Raw genomic sequence first — 22,889 nt, 5'->3', positions numbered from 1 at the left:
TGCTGCCTTGTTGAATATGTGCCACAAGTGCCTTTCCCAACCTCGATGAAGATAAGCCTCTTGTATAGCTTTGGCATGTTCCACTCATTAACATTTCTCTCCAGATGACCCTTTTTGTCTCCACTTTCACTGCTGAGTCAAATTGACCCAGTTTGTGATATGAACAGGTGCAGGTGGGGTTCCGCATGCCTGACATTAACTGTTATTTTTAATGTAGTTTCCTCAGGCCAGTAGAAGTTTCATTCTAAAAGCAAAAAATAAAATAAAAATAAGCTATAAAATTGTTTTTATATACAAATTTTAAATGGGTCAATTTGACCCACAACATAACGATGGTTAAAACGGTCCAAACTCCCACGTTTATTTATAGTAGTCAATGTAACATTTCAACTAGCGCGTAGCTTCAAATAACCTGGACATCTCTAGTTAACCCTCAATGGCAGTTGTTTCAATGTGATCAATAGCAAATCCTTTAAATGATATGTTCTACATAATAAATTGCTGGACAGCCCTGTTCGCTTGGTTTACACCTGGTTCATCTTACTTGCGACACTCCCAAAACATTTCCCCCTCGAAGATCCAAGATAGATCTTTTTCTTCAGTGCACACGAACAAGTGTCCTACGATATAGTAGGGACTCAAAGTGAAGTAAGCGTAGTTAGCCATGCAAGTGCACAAACTATTCACTACTAGGCAATTCACGACACCTCTAGGATGAACTGCCTTGTTTGCGGTTGAGGAATCAAAAACTGCTACAATAAAGTGAACAGGACAACCAGAATGACCATAAAAAGGCATGTTTATTTCTTTTGTACAGACGCTTAACGATAACGATGCAGCTGCAGGGTGTTGCGTCTCTTCCAGCAGGCGCGACGGGAACCACCGATGGTGAGGTGGAACTTGTGGCCCTTGCCCAAGCCGCGGCTCTTCTTGCCTGCGGAGGTCAGGCCACGCATCTCCCTGTGCTTGTGCACGGCCTTTGTGATCCATTGGGTGTCTGGGTTGCGGCGGATGGCCTTGTGGAAGGTGTCGATGAGGATGACCTCGAAGAACTTGTAGGTGGAGTCCTCGCCCACCCAGTAGCTGTTCAGGACCCTCAGGCCACCACAGTGACGTCCAGCACGCTCCTAGTGGACCAAACATCACACGTTAGCTCCATGCGACAGGACAGTTTGAACAGCGTACACATGAGCCTCCATAATACATGGTCCAACGTTAATTTTTCACCATTGTTTTTAACAACATTTTTAGAAAGTCTTATTGCTGTATTTAAATCCCCCGAAAAAATAATGATAGGTTGGATGGTTCAACTGAATTGTTAGTATAAACGGCACAGGTTATGATAATAAAATACTTGAAACTCTTTCACAATAATTGGCGCTGATTAGTCACATCTTTTGACCAAAGTCAGCCACAGAGGTCACAGTAGAGTATATATAGAAAAACATAAGAGATGTCTTAACTGGCCCATGCGCCTGCTCTTGGGACTACTTCCATGTCATTTGGCCAGCTACACTGCCTTGATTTGACTGTCACGCTTCAGACCAGGACTGAATATCAAGCTTTGCATCCCAAGTGTTGCCAATGCACACTTAAATCGAACAGCTCAGTAACAAATCAAATGTTTGTCAATAAAGAAATGTTAAGCTTCAAGGACTAGCTTGATGAACACATCACAGGCCTGGCTGTACACCTAAATGTTCGACCAAAGTGAGATGGGAAGCTATTGATATACTGGAAGCAAGTTGAGAGCACTGATCTACAAAACATCATGTGCCAACAAAGTCTAGGACAAGAACAGCCAGTAATACAGAACCGGCCAGTACATTAGGTTTCAGTCTTGTTTTTAAAAATAATTTGCGATTGTCTGTACTGTCACTTTAGGAGAGGTACTGTAATCTGAAGTTCAGCACAATGACTATTCAAATGTTGAGAGCATTCAGAGTTTATTTCGAACCACTACAAATACCAAGATCAAATGCACCACTAAAACTGGTTCGTTTTCAGGTAGTACAAGGTCCTGCAACCAAAGCAGTGGAGCAGCCTTGGACTTTAAAGTCCAGATTTGCAGACCATACCCAGGCATCAAAACCAAAAAACTAAACCCATTCAGTTTCCCACCAACAATTTCCATTACCATCATCCATCAATGACGGCCGGCACCTTTCCACTCAAAACCTTTCGAGGAGTGAATCCCAAAGAGCCTACATTTCTTCCAAGAGATGATCACAAACTCACCTCAGCAACGGACTGCAGACTGCGGGCGAACTTGATCTGGTTGACACCATGATGCACAGGCTTGCCATAGGTGGCACCCTTGGGCACGGGGCGTTTGCGACCACCACGGCGGAGGCGAATACGGTAGATGACGTACCCTAAACAACAACAACAACAAAAGGAGTTGGTATTCACATGGTGAGTTTATTGGTGGTTAGACTTCCATGACCGGCCCATGTGGCTTGGGACCTACCCTGCTTGGCCTTGTAGCCCAGTCTACGAGCCTTGTCGGGTCTGGTGGGCCTAGGAGCACGATGGAGGTTGGACAACTGGCGATACTGCCAGCATCTCACACGGAGGAGGAAGCGGAGTACATCAGACTGCTTCTTGCGCCACAACTCCTGCATATACTTATATGCTCCCATCTTGATTTATCTGTGGGAAGATATACATTTTAGAAAAAAACACTACACGACATTGTCAAACTGGACCCATTGCAGGCATGCTGGACAGCAATTCATCCTTGGAAATAAATGCTTAGGATCTTCAAAGCTTTGCTCACTGCTTTTGAAACGTGCTCCAATATACTAGGGACACTTGGACAATCCCTTGCTCACGTAAATAGCGTTTCTCTTCAAATATAGGCATGCATTAGATACACGTTTACCATTAACTATACTAGTGTGACCAAGTATTAGGCTAGAAATTAATAAAAGATCAGCAATACTAAATGCGAGGTTAGTAAATACAACAGTTCAGATTGAATGTTGAATTGCTTCCGATGAGGGAGTTTCATGCTAAAGCATTTTTATTCACAAGCTAACCTTAGCTTGGCTAACAGAATAAACAATTACTCTGCTTCGCTAGATGCATTCGTTGACAACCATATCGTTATATACTCTATCGACATAACAATTCAACCAGGACATGCCAAGCAATAATTTCAGAAAGTAATGCCCAACGTTAACTACAATACGGCAGCTAACCGGACAGCAGGATGAATAGCAAGACAGCCAAGCGCCTATAGTACCCAACAGAACCAGGGCTTTAATCAGTCTAAAATGACAAAACTTCTAAAATAATTGCAGCATATTGAAAACTGAAGTCTGATAAATGAGTGTACTAAATTTGACAGAACGATGTAGGTCCAATATCGTAGATTTTAATAGATTGTGTTGTATTAAAGCATTGGAAATATAGCTTACATGATGGCGTACCAGCCGGAAAGAGAGAGAAAAAATACCCAGCATGCTTTATGAAAACGTCGGCTGCGTATTTCCGGTTCAAGGATCACGGGAAATGTAGTCCTGGATTTGTTTAGCGTTTCCGGAGATTTAATTTAATTTAGGTTTTGATTCAGAATGGGTTTACTCTAACACGCTGTAACATACTACATTTACACACTATATAATGTCTCTCTATTTTGTAAAACGTATTACTTTGAATACATTGTTAGTCAAAAACACACTTGACACCACCATGCGAAATAGATTAATGTTAAGAGTAGAGCCTGGACTGATAATATTGATTGACAGATGGTGACCTCTTTCTGCTATCTAATTTAAATTAAATTTAGTTCGGACGTGCGTGCAGATTATTCCGTGTTTGCACATGCGCAGTGAGGTACCCGAACTTGCCAATAACAGCGACCCCACACACTGAAGAAAGGATGCTCCAGGTCGAGATGTCTGTGCTGAAATCTGACAGCGTTAACCTGGACTAGGTAGGTAACTGTACTTTACACTTTGACCCGTGTATCATGATTCACTGCTGGCAATGTCAGTAGCGTATGTGTTCGAGGTGTACATAATCGTCTGGATTGAGTAGCTACGTTGCTAAGATTTTATTAGGGTTCGTGTTACATTTTGCTACCAAATATTGTTACTGCAAAGCTGGTTTGTACTATGTGTCTGATGGTGTGTACTTTACTTTCGGCTTGTAAGCTTACTCTGATATGTTGCCTTGTAGAGTCGAAATGGGGAAGGGCTGTAAAGTTGTTGTCTGCGGCCAGGCTTCTGTTGGAAAGACTGCTATCCTGGAGCAGTTACTCTACGGAAACCACACTGTCGGTGAGTAGGTCACCTAGTTTGGAGGTAAGGGGAAAACCCAACCATTAGATGCTCGATGGCATGGCTTAAAGGGAATGTAGGTCAATAGTTGCACGATATTGTAAGCTATCATGTAAGAAAGCTCCTCAGTTCCAATGTTTAACATTTAATTATAACCACATGTGAACAGTTCAGTAGGGGCAGAGAGTTATGGGCTGCTGTCAGTTGACAGGTTTGGTTGTTGATGGCTGTTGTTGTTGGCTTTGGTCTGTCAGGGTCTGAAACCAGTGGAACCCAGGAGGATGTGTACGTGGCCTCGGTGGAGACGGACCGCGGGGTGAAGGAACAGCTAAGGCTGTACGACACCCGCGGCCTGCAGGACGAACTGGACCTCCCCAAGCACTACTACCTGGTGGCGGACGGCTTCGTGCTCGTCTACAGCGTGGACAGCCTGGAGTCCTTCAAGAAGGTCGACATACTGAAGAAGGAAATCGACAAGTCCAGAGATAAGAAAGAGGTGGGCACCGTTCCAGTCATTGATAACTGCTATTATCAATGGTTATGTATTTATATACAATGTTGATATTGTGATCTGGAACTAAATATGTATTCCATTGAACAGGACAGGGAAGTCACTACCTGCTGCCCAACAACCTGTTTTTTTAATACAGACTTAAGTCTGTTTAGATAAAAGTGTCTGCTAAATAGTCCCATATGATGTGTTCTTTTGATTGATTTAATATAAACTTCATGTACAACTTAAATTGTATCTTTCCCTGATCATTATCTCAATTAAAGATTGGTAATGAAATCATATTTCCTGTTGTTACATAGAGCTTTAACGCTATATTTTCATGTTATCCATAACAAGTTAGCAGGTCTTGGGTCAAAATAAGGGGGCGCTGAATAGTCTCCATGCTTGGGTGTTTGAAGAGTTCTGGTTTAGCACCCTTATGTCTGCAGTCTACCTGTAGGTTTCCTTGACCAGGATGACCCCTAGCCCCTTACCCCTACCTGCTCCTTACATACCTTAACCTGTTCACTGTTAGATGCTCTGGATGACGTCCAGCGATAATGTTCTAAAACGTCAGATTGATCTCAATCGGTAAGCGCAACGCAAGCTACTGCCAAACACTGGTAGGCATGCCAACTTGAGCCACTTCTCCATTCCCCAAGCATCGCCAGACACGATTCAGCATTTCATTTCTTGGTTGTTTAATCTATTCGTCATAGTCGTGTCCTACAGTTCCTCCAGTGCTGTGTGTGCGTGCCCCCCCCCCCCGACCCCCGTTGTGCTTGTCGTTGTGCTGCAGTAGCTGAGGAGGTAGAGCGGGTTGGCTGGTAACCGGAAGGTTGCTGGTTCGATCCCCGGCTCCTCCTCCTAGCTGAATGTGTCAAGCTGACCCTGAGCGAGAAACCTAACCCTAACTGCTCCTGACGAGCTGGCTGTCGCCTTGCACGGTGGACTCCGCCGTCGGTGCGTGAATGGGTGAAAGTCCGGCCATGTTGTAAAGCACTCTGGATAAAAGCGCCACACAAATGCAGTCCACTCACCATGTGCCGCCCGCAGGTGGCGGTCATCGTCCTGGGCAACAAGACGGACCTGCGGGAGCAGCGGCAGGTGGACCCCGAGGCGGCGCAGCAGTGGGCGCGCGGCGAGAAGGTGAAGCTGTGGGAGGTGAGCGTGGCGGAGCGCGGCTCCCTCATCGAGCCCTTCACCACGCTCACCAGCCGCCTCACGCAGCCGCAGAGCAAGTCCGCCTTCCCCCTGCCCGGCCGCAAGAGCAAGGGCACGCCGTCCAACGACCTCTGAACCCCCCGGGAACGGCCCCGTCACTCCCCCCCCCCCCCCCCGACACTCCACACCTCTCGCCCGACACTCCATCCTGCCCTCCCGCCTGCAGCCCCCCACCCCCCACCCCCTACCCGAAGCTCACTCCCCCGGCCCCGATGCCCCCCCCCCCCCCCCCCTGAGCTTGGTCTCTCGTGAGACGCGGTAGAGTTGGTCCCGACTCGTCCGTTGTGTCGCGAGCCACCCTTTTTAATTTAACATGGAAGGCGGTGGTGTCAGGCTTTGATCAACGGTGTGTGGGATCGGTTATGCCGTTGACCTCGGCGTTAGTTGCACTCCTGCATTTCTTAGCCTGTTGGGTAGACTTCGGTTGAAATGGGTAGCAACGTACAGACGGTAGCCTTCCTAACGTTAGAACTACCATCTATGGATAGATGATATTTATTTTTTAACTAATTTATTTTTTAGCACTTTAATAAACCCACATTCCTGACGTGTCTAGCAATGTGAAAAAGCTAAACGGTACTGTGTGATGTAAATGCGTTGTGTTCCGAGAACCTGAACAAAAGTTTTTCTACTGGTAGCGAATGAGCTTGTGTCTTAGCTTAGTATAATACCTTTTTAAGTTGTTTTCAAATCTTCCTCTGCTGTCCAGCAATATTCCTGTGATCCTTTACATACTGTAGTGGTTAACAATGCATGGATTAAAATACTGGCTCTAGATTTTCTCTCTTGCATTTTATTCTTCCGAGAATACCAACATGTGACATGGTTGTCCCTCAGAACGGAACGAGGAAACGTCACACATTGCTGTCGGTGGAAGAGGGTGAGTTGTGCCGGTATTGGCTGGGATGCATTTATATTGCTTATTTTATCACAGAACCATTAAGGAGATCTCTCTCGCTCTTGCTCTCTCATGTTTTATGCTGAGGAACTGAAGGAGCTATACTTAGATCAGCCCAAGAGGCATTCTTTAGAAAAGAGGCATTTATCCATTATTGAGCCTGCATTGTCATACTTTAGCGAGCCAAGTCGATGACTGACGGTCTGAGGGGAAATAAAAAAAGGTATTAAATCTTTGTAGGTCATTTGAATGGTCTAGATACAACAACAACATATCCCAGTGCACACACTCTTGCCAGCATAATCACTGTCTATTTGGCTCAAAACTAAAAAGGTAAGTAGCTGGCTCATATTTGGTAAAAAAAAAAAAATCTGCATTTTTGGAAGCACTAGTCAAAAATGACAAAAGGAAACTCGTTAACATTTAATTCTTACAGAAAACTTTTTCAAACAGCTTTTCTTCTAAATCGGTAAGCTTACATTATACAACCAACAGCCATCCACACCTTCACATGAAACACCTTTTCAAACAGCGTATACAAACCATGAGGGTTAAGGAAGGTGAAAAATAACAAAAACATGTACAGGGGGGACAGACTTCACTGGGAACCATGCTGTAACAGATTTATAAGAAAGTGCCGCTTACTTCAACCTTCAAGCGTCCAATCAGAGCAAAGGAAAACACCAAATGCAATATTGCTAAATTCGATTATAGTGGAGGATAACGAAAACATATTTTACATTTAAAACAACTGAACCCAATTAAGACTTCCGTTCCCCCCCACCCCACCACCCAAGATAAAAAAAAGATTATCCACAACATATCCTCACCCCCACACCCTCAACAACCCCCTCGGACCCCCTCCATCCCCCCAATTCAGCCCAAGTCCCATTAAAACACGTTGGCATTACTTTACAGACCGCGATCACGCTCCTCTCGGGGACAAGCCCGTGATCCCCTTGGATGGCACAGAGGCTCACTGAAAGAAAGGCTTCACGTGTAAATCTAAATACTTCATTTGTGTAACAAATACACAAAAGAAAAGGAAAAACAACTAGTACAACTAGTTCATGCAAAAACAAGGAAAACAATGTTTGAACTGGCTAGTGAAGAACAAAGCTTAATACCTCCATGAAACTTGTCCTTTAACTTATCCACTTCCGACCCTACCCACAACCCACCCCACCCCACCCCCTAGGTCCTAGAGCTGTCCCCAAGAAGCAGCCCCCCCCCCCCCCCCCCCCCATCTCGGGCACTATGTTGCGTAGCGCTTGGTCCACTGTTTGGCTATTCTGTCGTGCTCCGGTCGGTTTGTGGTGTACTGTGTCGCGATGCTTCCCACCAGCGGGTCAGCTGTTGAAGGAGAACAAAATCAATAATATTTTTTAGTTGTCTCTCGGAGATCACCGTTTCGTTCTCTTCGGCGGCCCATGTGGTGAAAAGAAAGCAGCGTCACACTCACACACACACACACACACACACACACACACACACACACACACACACACACACACACACACACACACACACACACACACACACACACACACACACACACACACACACACACACACACACACAGTTGTTGTGGTTTTGCCGTACCCTCTCTGGTAGAACCACAACTGCGCTGCTTGTTATTTCAATGCATGAAGGGAATGTCAATACTGTACAATAATGCAAATTCAAGGGCTTTCATCAGCCATTCATTTAAATTCCAATCTTTCGAGATCTTTGAGTTTTCCACTTAAATGTAAACATCCTTTTATGCTCATTTTCCCCATCAATCCAAAAATAATTGCGCGCATTTTGAACACATCTATGAGGGCTGACAACGACTGCGTTAAACTACGATTGAAATAACGCATCTGGATTTTTTGACTCTGAATATAACTCTAACAATTTTCAACAAATCATTTCCCCCTTTATCTAGCATCTAGGATAGATTGCTCTTCCTCCGATGTTAACGCTGAATTTCATACATTGAATTTTGCAGCTGATTTTGGCATGTTGAAATTTGGGGACGTCGAAGATATTGAAGTAAAAAATTTTAACGTTGAATATTTGATTTTAACATTGAAAAATACAGCTGAAAAAGCTTTATTGAACATTCTAAGAGATAAATTCAGAGGCAAAAAAATCAAGATATGTTATTTCAATGCATAAATATTCAGTGCTTAAAATTCAATGGCTTTTTATTTTCAAAATCCGATGGCACAGATTTACTTCCATACGATGCATCTATATGCACTATTTAACCATGAGTATATACACACACCCTTCCTACAGTAGTCCTACTGACTACAGGACTTCTTTGAATGTCGAACACAGGTCATTATTGTGACTCCACTGTGTGTGCATGTGTGCGCTTGCATGTGTGCGCGTGTGTGTGTGTGTGTGTGTGTGTGTGTGTGTGTGTGTGTGTGTGTGTGTGTGTGTGTGTGTGTGTGTGTGTGTGTGTGTGTGTGTGTGTGTGTGTGTGTGTGTGTGTGTGTATGTGCGCTCCAGGTCATTACCGGGGTTGCAGTCTGTGAGCAGAGAGCAGATGGACAGCAGGACCTTGGAGATGGTGAGGGCGGGACTCCAGTTGTCCTTCAGGATGTCCAGACAGATCACCCCCTGGCTGTTGATGTTGCAGTGGTAGATCCTGGTGCGGAACGTCACCTGGGCAACACACACACACACAAAGTTATACAATAAAACATACACTTGACAATGTCCAATAAATCTCATGAGGCTCAAGGCAACCGACTAGAAGCGCTGGTTTCATTCCAAGTGCAACGTCGCCCTCTAGTGGTCAATTTGCAGAACAACACACATTACCAGACAGCCTCTCTCACGACAACAATAGGCCTCCTTACAGCCTGTAATGGCTGCACTCTCCTCACTTATAGCTCAATAGACGCCGTGCTAATGTGAGAAGCATTGGTCGGAGCGTCACCTTGGGGGGTTTGAAGGGGTAGTCTGGCGTGAAGGCGATGTCCAGGAAGAAGACCCCCCCTTCGTACACCGAGCCCGGGGGGCCCAGGATGGTGGAGCGCCACTCATAGATGTTGTCCCCTTTTGGACCAGCGCTGCAGAGGGAGAAACATCATATATTTAATTAGATAACCACTATTAAAGATTGGTGTTTATGTACTCATTAGTCTTTATAATACACCATGGTGGGGGAGGAAACAGGCTTCAGTAGAGAGAATGCTCAATTAAAACCAAAAAGTACCAAATTAAAATTACAGACACACACACACACGCACACACACACCTTTCTTATGTGGGTCTGGGCACAATGCCCGGACGTTTCACTTCTAGTCTTATCTCGCAAACTTCCTGCTAAATTGCCCTTTTTGTTTTCTTTTCCCCTTAATTGCCGCGCACTGTGTGGCTAAGTGTGAAAAACAATCAGCCATTAACATATTAGCCTTGGAACCACAGGACATACTGGGGTGGGATAGACTCTTGCAAGCTGCACAAGACACTGATTCAAATGCTCCCGTTAACCACACGCAGGTAATACGTCAGCTGAAGCATCTCGTTCCCATGAGTTTAATACCAAAATCTAACAGAATTTGAAAACCAGGGCTTTCACCTCAGGGGGTTTTCAAACATCGTTTTTTCATCAGAGCGTGGCAATGAATTAGGTTAAGACGTTGCGATTGATGCGTTCACAGCTTATGCACTTACTTGGGAAAAGGTTACGATGATTGATTTTGCACTAGCACACATTTACTACCAAACACACATAAAACATTATATTTATCTTCCGAAGCGGCCGAAAAATATGAAACAACATTGTAAATAAAATCTCAGGAGGCAAATCTTACGTCACATATTTTTTCGCTAAAGGGAAATTAAATGCCTTGGAAGACCAATTGCCATAGAAAGTAAGCATAGCTTAGAAAGCGTTACATGTCTACCGTACAATTTGGAGGAGGAGAGTCATCAATAACAGTGATATTGATATATTTTTCCCTGCATAATAATAACATTGATGAGCCGGGTCATTTGAGCGGCAGTTAGGACGATCAACAAAGGGAGGCAACACCGTAGACTTTCGCGGTCGTTTCTGTTTCTACAGCCGTCAGAGGTTCAGCGCGAACTGCTCCAACAAACCACCACAAACAAAGCCCACAGCAGAGTAAGATGGAGACCTGTTCATTCAAACAAGTAATGAAGTGTAATCTGATGCATGAACCCAATCTGTATTGATTGATAATCACAGTTTGACGAAGGGCTGGGAGTAGCTTCTCCAAATTCAAATATAAAATGTTTGATAAAAGCACCTCTCCTAAACAATGAATGGACTGTGTGAGGCCATTTCTACTGAGCATGAGGTGAACTAAACACTCACTTCATTGAGGCCAGACAAGCCAAACATGAGCTAATTTTCGCCCCGCTGTGCCAAACGTTTAGGAAAAATGTCCTTGCATGTGCAAACTTACAGGGCGATAAAGCACATTTATTCTTTGGTAAAACTACTACACGGAATGCATATGGACTATAATTCACGAAAGAAAAACATTGTCGCGGTTATGTAAACTGTCTTTGAAACCATGGGAACCGATACTAATAATATTACCATATATACCTACATATGACATACTGTGTATCAAAATATTACCATATGGTAATATTATTACCCGTTCATGCAGACATTCGTGCGAGTGCGTTTTGGTATTCTGCTTCTTGCACAGACCGGGTCTGGATAATGTTGTCAGGATACAGTTGCTGCATCTGTATCCTTATCAACCTATTTTCTGTGTGTGTGTGGTCTGTGTGTGTTTGTCTCTGTGGGGGTGTCATGTTCTGTGTGTCTTTGTCTGTGTGCGTGTGTCACACAGATTCCTGGCTTCTGGATTCTGTGAATGCTTTAAAAAAAAGGTTAAAGCGAAGCTAAGGTTAAGTTAAAGCCAATACGTCAGCCAAAGCAGAGCTCGGCATCTGTGAATGTTCAGCAGTGGAAAGTCAAGCTGTTTGTCAGAAACTCGGTAAGAACATCTGGATTGAAGCATTCACTCCCGTGCCTCCTTTGTGGAAGTTTAACTTCAGACTCACTGAAATCGCAGCGGGATGTACGACATGCAAGTCTCGATTTCAACTGCGAGGGCTCACACTGCTTACATGGTGTTTCTAAAAAAAAACACAGATAAAACCTAAAAACAGTAGCTCCACTTAAGGCATTAGCCACCAGAGATATGCAGTGCCTCTAAACAATCATCTTGAATTAGCGCAGCCTGCCTGTCTTCAATGGACCCCTGAAGGTATTGCAAACAATCATGGCGATTCAGAGCCAATCCTAAGAGGCTCAGTAATAGCCATGCTGCCGCAGCCTCCATCGTAGCTTCGGTCAGGTTCTCAAAACACACCAGGCAGTAGGGAGATATTCAGGAAGTGAAAGCCAAGGTGCTCCCTTCGTAGGGACAAAGAACCAGAAGACAGGGGAAACTCCGCTAACCCTATTAGGTATGTCAAACTCTACAATATGTAAATGTGACCACCCCTTCTCCCACAAGTGATTCATCAGGTTCACTGACAAGGACACGACCCATCAGCCCAGGGCTCTGGTTCACCAGAGAACACAGACACACAGACACACATACACACCCACACACACACACACACCCCCTTCCGCAGATGATTTCATAGCTAAGACTAGCGATGAGAAGTATTAGAACAATATAATCGATTTCTCCCCCCTTTGAGACAGCAAACATCAGACTATTAGCTATGATTGACAGGAAATACTCAATAGTAGTATATTACTTCCAATTATGTTATTAGGGGTTCGCGCATTAAGCATTGGAAAATGATGTTCCAATAAATCCAATACAATCTCACACAATTTCTAGGGATCGATTTCTTTCTGTTCCTTCAAGCCGACTGGTCCAACGCGTGAGAGCGTCGCCACGGCGGGTCTGTTCGACTACCTCTGGTCTACGTTGCCAAGTGGATGAGCGATGAACGTACACTCAACCGCACTGCGGCTGCGTGAAGCCACGGGGCTTCAGGCTTTGAGGAAGTAGGAACTACACCAAACAGCCAGAGGGTTTCAGACCACGCCCCTGCAGGCCTGGTTTCTTCCAGTGCAGAGTGTATAAGCCGACTTTCGGATGAATATTAGTGTACGTTTGAGATTTTGTTGGCAAGATATTCGATAGGTGTGTTGGCCCTCGTTTTAACCGACAGGAGCGGGTTAAAGATGAGCCACACGCTAAATCGGGAGGAATAAAAACAACTTATTTTCAAATCGTCACAGATCTCATGGCGGCCTCAGAGGTAGAGCACCGTGTGCGCACGCACGCACGCACGTACGTGTCTATGTGTGTGTGTGTGATTACCCACGAAGTACCAGACACGTCCTCTCTGGGGAGCACGGCTTTTTTTTTAGATGCAAATAAGCTTCACACACACACACACACACACACACACACACACACACACACACACACACACACACACACACACACACACACACACACACACACACACACACACACACACACACACACACACACACACACACACACACACACACACACACACACCTTGGTAAGGATCTGATGGGACAGGACGGACCGCTGGCAGTCTCCCAGCACTGTAACAACAAGCCTCTCTCTTTCTGATCTTACCCCAGCCAGCCAGCCAGCCTCCCGCCCTCCCCCCCTCCCTCCCTCCCTCGCTCGCTCCCCCCTGGGCATCACTCACATGATGCTCAGATGGTTAACTACAGCCCTAGGGTCGGGACATAGGAATGGTTCTCAAGACTCTTTTCCACACCTCAACTTCTGCCTTCTCATGGACAAAGAAAAAAACCAAACTCAATGAGAGAAGGGCTGCGTCTCTCGTGGCTCCAATGGCAAAAGACAATAAAATAAATGTGTCGGTTTCAGCTGGTTTCATTAGAATAAGTAAATAATGTTACGCTCAATTTCCCTGAAATGAATTTACATTTTATCCAAGAAGCAGTTCAATGATCATTTGATTGTAAACGGCCGCGACAGATGTTACCTGATGATTACAATTGTTATAATGTGTCTGTCTGTCTCTATGTGACCCTGGAGCACCCACATCTTTGACTCCCCACCCGCCCTCCCATCACAAGCAAGAAATGGCGTCAGCTGTAGCGTACGTCCATCAATATTAATCCGGCTGAGGCTCATCTCATTGCTTATTTATAGACAATTATGGGTGTCACCAGGGCGGGAGGACACACCAGGAGGAAGTGGTCCACAATTGCAACAATTCCTGAAGATTGTGTGCAAGGGTTTGGTAAATCACAACGTATTCTGAACAGTTAGGCGTCCTTTAACCGGTGCAACAACATAGATTGTCATCCCGTTTCTCTCAGAATGGAGACACACCCCAGCCCTTCAAACCACACGTCTCGTTGAACAAACAACACCACGTAAGAGGTTAATAACCGCCACGACGACAATCAAAAGGAGTCCCGAGAGATGGGTTTGAAAAACCACCCGGGGAGAGTTGAGCTGCCACCACCACCAACTCACGGATAGACACTCGCTGTCTATCCGTACTTTCAATTGTCATGAGCCCCTGACGGGAATGTAAGGAATCCAAGTCAGGCTGCTAAAGGCAACATCTTGACTAGGGGAGGAGGAGGAGGAGGAGGAGGAGGAAGGGTTGTGGTGGAGGAGGAAGGAGGGTTGTGGAGGAGGAGGAGGAGGAGGGAGGGGGGGTTGTGGAGGAGGAAGAGGAGGAGGAAGAGGAGGAGGTTGTGAGAGACAAGTCATTTACTTAAAGTTATCGTTGACTAACAAGAATAATATCGTTTCAAGGGTTCCGAAACAACGACTTTGTAATCATGTGCATATCAGGGTACACTGTGTACATAGAAACTGCATGTTAACCAACAGCCAGGGGGGGGCGGGGCAAATGATGTGGGCGCAAAAAAATAATTGAATTGATTTCTCAAAGCCCGTGGGCAATAGGATAATACTTTTTAATTGCCTATATATGAACTAAGTCATCCAACAGCACTACGTAAGCAAGACAGGAAAGCATTCCCCGCCTCCCCAAAAAAGATCTTCTCCTTTTTAAAAGTAGTACAAAATAATCAGTGTCACACCACAGTTGCACCATTCAGATCCATATCACTGCTCAACACACAAAAAAACTGCTTAACTCCGTTGCAATAACGCGAACCTTGTAGGCTTCTGATGAGACACGTTCATTCATCGGTGGTGGTGACTAATATAGGAGAGGGAATGAGTGATGCTAGGACACTCTCGACACCACAAGTGAAACTGCGATCACATGTTATATTCAACTAAAAGGCTATCAGTGGGTGAGAAAAGAGAACCGCAACGCAATAATCCAATCACTTGCATCCAAAGACAAAACGCATGTTTCAAAACGTAGAGAATCCTACTATCAATGTTGATCTGGTCGAAGCAGTGCCCGTTCCGTCTCCCGGCCATCGTGCCAGGCGATGGTCAACAGACACGGCTGACGTGAACGATGACAACGAGTGGGCTTAACCCCCTCACACGCCGCTCTCGCTGCACAGGCTGAGCAGCAGCGAGTGTCACGTCGACCTCAGCTAGTAGGTCAGCCGTTCTCCCCCCTCCAACCCCCCCAAACCGGACGCCCGCTTCCACACTAACCGTTCTGTCATGCGCAGGTGGAGACGTTTTTTTTTTTTTTTACATTATCATTTTTATTGCAGCCCCTGAGCACCGTTACAGTCTCAATGGGCTTCACGGGCAACCTTTTTATAAACACACACCCCCCAAGCCCCCCCAAACCGCTTAAAGGAAATATAATTCTCAAGGAGGAAACCTTTGGAAGGAACACAGAAAGACGGATCCCGTCTTCCAGGGATGGTTACAATGAGTACAATGGGTGCAACAAAGCTCAGACATAAACAGCACAACAAACAAACACAGGGGAATCCAATTAGGCTTACTTTGAATCCATTCATCCATTCATTATTGGATCGGGGAACACCATCTTTGATGATCATGAAGTGGATGTTTATGGGCTCTTTTCTGACAGGACGCCTCTCAACTAACCCTTTTTATCTTGAGCAAGTGATGCGTTTACGATGCAGGAAAAACAACAGCTCACACGTCAAATAAAAGATATAAAAGATTATGCTTCAGTCACTGCAATCCTATCGGTGATCATTGAATAGCGATATCCTTATGACACACTAATAACACTAGTGAGGCCCTTCCTATCGCGCGGTTCAGACAATAAAGTATTTGTATTCCTACAAAAACGTCGTCCAAGCTCCCTGTCCAATGACTTTCCATGATTTATGAAGGCAAAACTAGTGAAACATTACACACACTCAATAACCTGCCCTGCCTGCCTGGCTTCCCCCCATCCCTAATGTAATCAGTCAATATGCTTGTGAATCTCAAAACGCGAGGACATTGAACGCTAGGTTTGCTGGACTGAATGGGAATACATGGGGAAAATATAGGCTTATATTCGGTGAGAGGCAAGACACAATCAGAGGTGGGCAGACGCAATTCACTGATATTCCTAGACTTTTCCTCGACTATGGATGATGAATCAAGTTCCCAGACTTTCCCTGTCTGGAATTGCAAATTCCAAGACATTCCATACATTGTCCGACAAACCCTGTAGACAACACAGGTCCTATAGCCAGCCCTCCAGCTACACTGTTCCATCCAGATGGCCCCTACTCTGGCCCATGCAAGCGGGAGTCAAAGTAAGTATAGTTCACCTGTGAGCAGAGAATATCCCTAGCTATCACCATCACCCACACGCACACAAAGGCAGAAACGTCCATCACCACATAATAACCTCCACCGATTAAGTGCTCTGCTTGCCTTCACAGACAGCGATAGCTATTACTACTACAACAGTGCATGTGAGGATGTGCACACACACACACACACACGCTTTGTGAACAGCAACCCAGAAGCTCTTTGAAGCTCCACAAGAAGGGTACCTGCTGTTCCCAGCAGTCAGGAAATAACACACAATAATTCATCCATACTTCATTTATTCACACACACACACACACACACACACACACACACACACACACACACACACACACACACACACACACACACACACACACACACACACACACACACACACACACACACACACACACACACAGAGCAGGGAAATACATGAGTGCACCACAAAATAACAGGTCCACTTCGGTCCTTCAAATCAGGGGAGAATGAGAAAACGGGTCACCCATAAATAGAGCACCAATTCCAAGTACCTGCAGTTAGGCGGCGGGTCCAACGTAATGTCCGCCAACTCCTTCTGGATCCTGCCACAAAAAAATCAAACAACCTTTATTTATTTCTGTTCAGATCCAGGATCCAGTTTTAAATTGCATTCCCTTGACTCAATACAACACAACGTGGGACAAGGTCTGCAAAGTGTTTACTCTCAGCAGGTGATTTGTTTATCCCCTCCGAGAAGGAAGGATGTGATGTTCAGTTCCGTACCTTTTCGCGCTGGTCGACAGGAGTTTGGAAGTCTTGCTCATGCTGGCTTTGCTTTCTCGTTTCTTGGGGGTGCTTATCTCTACAGTTGACGACGAGAAGGAAGACGAAGAGCTTGTGCTGGCACGCGAATCTTCATCAGACATACCGATCCTATGGGCTACGGGATGCATAGGAAGGAAGGGAGAATTCGGCATGGGGAGCACATGACATGGACATGACATAGTCTAGCATTATAAACACGAATTGTTGCGACAAAGAATCCATCGCTCGATTCAGTCAATAAACACCTTGACGTGTTCATACCTCGGTGGCGTGCAGCAGACAATGCAGGTCACCGATTGGTTATTGTTATGTCGGACAACATATCACTTAACAACTAATAGCTTTTAATTTGCTGGGAGCATTGGCTTCGTTCTCGGAGCACCGGTCTGATGAGCGACCTCAGCTAATGTTTGCGCTCAGGCGTTATTTTTAGCTTTTGTTTGGCTGCGACAAAAGCGATCATTTGAGGGGGAGAAAAACTAAACTGTAGGGAAGCAAAGGGGCTGTGTCCAACACTGTAAAGCAATGCACGGTCAGAGACGAGCTGATCACAATAACCCGACAGAAAAAGCTGAAATAATCAATGGGGCGATGTCGCATTCGACACAGGGATCCCCCTCCTCCCTCATCCTCCCCACTTCATCTGAACAATTTTTTTACAGGCAAATGAAACTTTCACCGACAGCTCCGAGAATGGCTCGTTCAAGCTGTCATCCAACACCAAAACTGTGCGTGAATCCAAACTAAATACAAACCCCACAGCGAGGAATGGATGGTGTCGTTTCACTTCTTTTTTTTCTCTCATTGCATACATCCGTCGACATACAAAACTGATCTCAGTGCAGCCACCCATAGGATGGACCGATTATTTAAATCCCCCCCTCCTCCCCACCTCCGACGGCAACGGAGACACAACAGTGGTCCGATCATTTACTAGAACCGATAACTTGGTCGGCATACATATCATATATCACGCGATTACATTGCAAACATTTGGTATTCGATACCTTCTCTTTGTGTCCGCGAGTGCCTCCGTCGCCTGGACGCGTGCCTTTCGCCTCTCGGAGAGCGGAAGTGCTGCTGCTGGTGCAACAGACACACACCAAGACAGATCCTAGGGCCGATGGGATCTATTGGGCACACATGCCAAGTTGAACCCAGTATCCAATTCAATGAAACCCTCGTTGAAATGGTTATTCTATTTTATTCGTATTGAATGACCTTTGGTTTTAACGTGTTCATTCAACGAGAGGATATTAAAAGCTAGGTTTAACGCCCACCCCCACCCCCCCCCATGAGTCTGTCCCATTATTGTCCAGTGTATTGGTGTCACTCAAACGTCGTTGTTTTTTTAAGGGATTATATATAGTCTCGGGTTGTGGTTGTGATTATTGGTTGAACACGGGATCAAGCCGGTGTAGGAGAAGTTGGACGGAGACTGATGGAAAATCTCTCTCTCTCTCTCTCTCTCTCTCTCTCTCTCTCTCTCTCTCTCTCTGGTCCTATTCATATAATAATTAATGGATTGCATCTGTACAAGGCACCCGAATTGCTTTACACACACACACACACACACACACACACACACACACACACACACACACACACACACACACACACACACACACACACACACACACACACACACACACACACACACACACACACACACACACCATACTGCAGATGTAAGGACATGTCATAATCATAGAAGTCCAGATGCAGTAAACAATAATCCGTCCGTCCGTGGCCGTCTCCTTGCCCCTGCGTCTCCCAGTCAACCGTAATTAACCTCGCCAGTCCTCCTGCTCCTCTTCGCAACACATATTTCGGCGAACATAGTGCTCCCCGAATTAGAAGCAGACACAAAGAATCACACGTCCTTTAACTGAATGCCTCGTTGATGATCGTATAGGATTGGCAATGAAAAACAGAATGGCTCTAGCCTCTAGCTATGCTTTCGGTCATTATCGTCGCCTTAGAACCTGAACCTCACAGTTGTTGTTGGCTGTTGGCCTTCATAACCGAAAGGTGAGTTTTCTGGGAGGTTTGCCGTGTGCAAAAACCGGCAACACATCCGCGGCAGGGGTTAAACGTGTGGTTGTGTAGCATTGCAAGCCGTCCATGGTTTTCGTGGTGTGGATCAACCTAAATCAATTTCCCCTTTGGGTAGTTCTGAGTCATGGCTATTTCCATTTTGAAACGGGTTTATGAAGGTGTTTGAAAAACGCACACAAAAGGTTAAGGCACTCGGTTCATTAACGCAGGGAATGTGCTGAAGGGCTATTCAGCCGTGACACTTTTTTTTTTATGAAATGACAGCCGAGCTTTAAATACAAAGTATGATGAGATGATGATAATAGTGTTTCCCGGAAAACACAAATGACGTGATCCTACCAGGCGTGCAAGCAAGTTCTTTTAATAATTTCACAGTTCCAAAGAGGGGCGAGTACTGCCCTTTTATTATTCAAACTTCTGCCGCGTGCAAATAGAATCATTTACACTCTCTCTCTCTCTCTCTCTCTCACACACACACACACACACACACACACACACACACACACACACACACACACACACACACACACACACACACACACACACACACACACACACACACACACACACACACACACACACACACACACACACACACACACACATTTAATTCTTTATTTGAATCCACCAATCACATTAAAAGAGACAGGATTCAAATATTTCAGAGATAAGATAGGTCTTTGTTCAAGGGTACAAAAAACATCTCCTGTGCCACACTGCCAGACTGCCTATCACTGCTGATATGGAGCAGAACTTTGCTAGTTGTTTAGGCACACACACACACAAAAACAATTATGAGAGAATGAAGCAACAACAGTCCCCGGTCACGTTTACAAGCCAGTGTTTAATTGAATATTCAAGAGCATGTATTCACACGAGGCGTTATGTACAGCAAGCCACCGCTTCCATGTCAAAAACGTTGCCATTTGCAAGACCCAAGCTGGGCTTGCAGTGTGGCCCATTTGATCTTTCTGAACAAAAAAGAAAAACTAACAAACCAAAGAATATGGAAGCGGCTGAAGTCTCTCACCCGTGCGGTCGCTCCACATCCAAACAGTAACATGGCCGCCGCATGAGAATGGATCCTGCTGTCATGCACTAATATGTCCAAAGAGGAGTTGTTCTAAAAATAACATTCAAATAGAGATGACAACAAAATAAATCAAAATTAAACCGACAAATATATCACACTTGAAGATGGTGGTGGGGGGTAGCAAGCAGAGAGAGAGAGAGAGAGAGAGAGAGAGAGCGAGAGAGAGCGAGAGAGAGAGAGAGAGAGAGAGAGAGAGAGAGAGAGAGAGAGAGAGAGGCGTCGAGAATAATAGAATGTTATAAACAATGCAGTAACAGTTAAAAACAACAAACGACGACACCGGCACCATCACCATCATCATCGTCGTCTTCAACAACTTTTACATCAGCAACAGCAACGGTAACAACAACAACATCAACAGCAAACAACAACAACAACAACAACAAGAACAGTATTAAAGCTTTTCATGACCATATCAACATTCAGCGTATTGGAAAATACAATCCCCAATAGACTCTGTATAAAAAAAGAAGCTTTCAAGTCAGCATGGAACAATTAACAGTTCGACTTCACGCACCCCCCCCCCAAAATCAACCCCCCAACCCCCCCCCCCCCCCACCCTCATCCAATCAAAACGTCTGCAGTGGTCAACGTCTGGGTGTGCTTCCACAGATTAGATTCTGAGGGGCCGGTGTGTGTGTATGTGTGTGTGTGTGTGTGTGTGTGTGTGTTAGGGCTTTGACTTTTGCCCAAAAATCATATTCGAAGTTTGTTTATTAATATTAATATTCGAATATATCAGAATATTTATTAATAATATTTTGACTATTAAATGCCTTCAGTAAGACCAAGATTGGGCTTTGCGAGGTTTGTTTACCGGCGTTGCTATGGTTACCGGTCTTGCGCGTTCCAATGGTTTATTAGGTTTCTAATAAATCGCTGTCTAATCAATACTTTATTCACTGCCTCTTCCGTGGTCATTACAATATTATGAATAGACTGCGTCGGGGTCTCCGACGTCTCTCCCTCCTGGCCTGCCCATAACAGGTTCGAATATTAAGGGCTGCCTAAAATTCGTTCGAATTTTGATTTATTTTTTGATATTCGAATTATATTTGAATAACGAAGTTCGGAGTCAAAGCCCTAGTGTGTGTGTGTGTGTGTGTGTGTGTGTTTAGAGTCTATGTGTGTGTGTGTGTGTGTGTGTGTGTGTGTGTGTGTGTGTGTGTGTGTGTGTGTGTGTGTGTGTGTGTGTGTGTGTGTGTGTGTGTGTGTGTGTGTGTGAGTATGGGTTGTGGGGTTTGAGGTGTGCGTGTGTGTGTGTGTCTGTGTGAGGGGGAGGGGGAAGGGGTGTTGTGGTCCGAAAACAGACGGGCCAGGGGGTGCAGGGGGTCCCCCAGAGTCTATGTGGCGTAACGCTTGGTCCACTGTTTGGCTATCCTGTCGTGCTCCGCTCTGTTGGTCAGGTACTGTGTGGCGATGCTGCCCACCAGGGGGTCCGCTGTTGGGGGAGAGAAAAGGGGAAAGGAGAGATATGGAACAACAGTTAGACAACTGTGTGTGTGTGTGTGTGTGTGTGTGTGTGTGTGTGTGTGTGTGTGTGTGTGTGTGTGTGTGTGTGTGTGTGTGTGTGTGTGTGTGTGTGTGTGAACAATGTGCAACACTGTAGGAACCAAAGGAAAAAAATGTTTCACATTTAAACTTGCATCTCTTTCTTGAGCCAAGAGCGGATCATGTGAAGCTCTGAAGCAAACACAGGCAGGCCTTCAGGTCAAAGCCTGGCTGAACAGCACACAACAAACCCGGGGTGGACCTACTAGGCTTTAAATCCACGTGCTGAAGTGTCTTTCGGTCTGTGTATATTGTATTGGTGTATACATGTGTAGTGTGTGTGTTTGTGTGTGTGCGTGTCTCAATTGAGTGATTGCCTGTCGCTGTGTTGATGCGAGATTGACCATGTGACATGCCGTGAGTCAACAACACGGATGATTATAAATTCCCACGGCTCCTCTATTGATTTTGCCCTTGTGTGTGTATGTGTGTGTGTGTATGTGTGTCTTGGGGGGAGGGGGCGGGAGGGGGCCGCATGATTTACATGGTTGTCGCACACCATCTTCGTGACCTCTCAGCAGAGGAGGCTTGTGTCTAAATGGCGTTTGGCTAATCTGAGCTGCCTCAATGGTTTCATCTCTCTAGTGGGCAGTGGGTGAGAGCAGACAGTACAGGGAGAGGGAGAGGGAAAGGGAGAGAGGGAGAGAGAGAGAGAGAGAGAGAGAGAGAGAGAGAGAGAGAGAGAGAGAGAGAGAGAGAGAGAGAGAGAGAGAGAGAGAGAGAGAGAGAGAGAGAGAGAGAGAGAGAGAGAGAGAGGAGAGAGAGAGAGAGAGGAGAGGAGAGAGGA

The 22,889-nt window shown here is 45.4% G+C and overlaps 3 protein-coding genes across 7 annotated transcripts; 1 reads left to right on the top strand and 2 right to left on the bottom strand.

Moving 5' to 3' along the window:
- Positions 1-754: 754 nt before the first annotated feature.
- rpl15 (ribosomal protein L15) lies at positions 755-3,521 on the bottom strand. Its single transcript, XM_056583214.1, has 4 exons — positions 3,423-3,521; positions 2,471-2,652; positions 2,239-2,375; positions 755-1,127 (listed from the first exon to the last, which is right to left on the bottom strand). Exons 2-4 carry the CDS (start codon positions 2,640-2,642, stop codon positions 822-824), a joined length of 615 nt encoding a protein of 204 aa, XP_056439189.1. The 5' UTR covers positions 2,643-2,652; positions 3,423-3,521; the 3' UTR covers positions 755-821.
- Positions 3,522-3,850: 329 nt separating this feature from the next.
- nkiras1 (NFKB inhibitor interacting Ras-like 1) lies at positions 3,851-6,078 on the top strand. 3 transcript variants are annotated; one of them, XM_056583175.1, is made up of 4 exons: positions 3,851-3,940; positions 4,186-4,286; positions 4,541-4,782; positions 5,836-6,078. In XM_056583175.1, exons 2-4 carry the CDS (start codon positions 4,193-4,195, stop codon positions 6,076-6,078), a joined length of 579 nt encoding a protein of 192 aa, XP_056439150.1. In that variant the 5' UTR covers positions 3,851-3,940; positions 4,186-4,192. The 3 variants fall into 3 exon arrangements, with proteins under 3 accessions (XP_056439150.1, XP_056439151.1, XP_056439152.1); XM_056583176.1 differs by having other exon boundaries at positions 3,851-3,944; XM_056583177.1 differs by lacking the exon at positions 5,836-6,078 and adding an exon at positions 4,888-5,063.
- Positions 6,079-8,147: 2,069 nt separating this feature from the next.
- Positions 8,148-18,525, bottom strand: ube2e1 (ubiquitin-conjugating enzyme E2E 1). 3 transcript variants are annotated; one of them, XM_056583017.1, is made up of 6 exons: positions 18,408-18,525; positions 17,359-17,515; positions 17,127-17,177; positions 9,840-9,972; positions 9,415-9,562; positions 8,148-8,254 (listed from the first exon to the last, which is right to left on the bottom strand). In XM_056583017.1, exons 2-6 carry the CDS (start codon positions 17,499-17,501, stop codon positions 8,157-8,159), a joined length of 573 nt encoding a protein of 190 aa, XP_056438992.1. In that variant the 5' UTR covers positions 17,502-17,515; positions 18,408-18,525; the 3' UTR covers positions 8,148-8,156. The 3 variants fall into 3 exon arrangements, with proteins under 3 accessions (XP_056438992.1, XP_056438990.1, XP_056438991.1); XM_056583015.1 differs by lacking the exon at positions 18,408-18,525 and adding an exon at positions 18,156-18,250; XM_056583016.1 differs by lacking the exon at positions 18,408-18,525 and adding an exon at positions 17,662-18,138.
- Between the last annotated feature and the right edge of the window lie 4,364 nt (positions 18,526-22,889).

This window comes from Gadus chalcogrammus, chromosome 22 (assembly GCF_026213295.1).
Source record: "Gadus chalcogrammus isolate NIFS_2021 chromosome 22, NIFS_Gcha_1.0, whole genome shotgun sequence".
Lineage (NCBI taxonomy): Eukaryota > Metazoa > Chordata > Actinopteri > Gadiformes > Gadidae > Gadus > Gadus chalcogrammus.
This window is presented reverse-complemented; position numbering and strand designations above follow the sequence as displayed.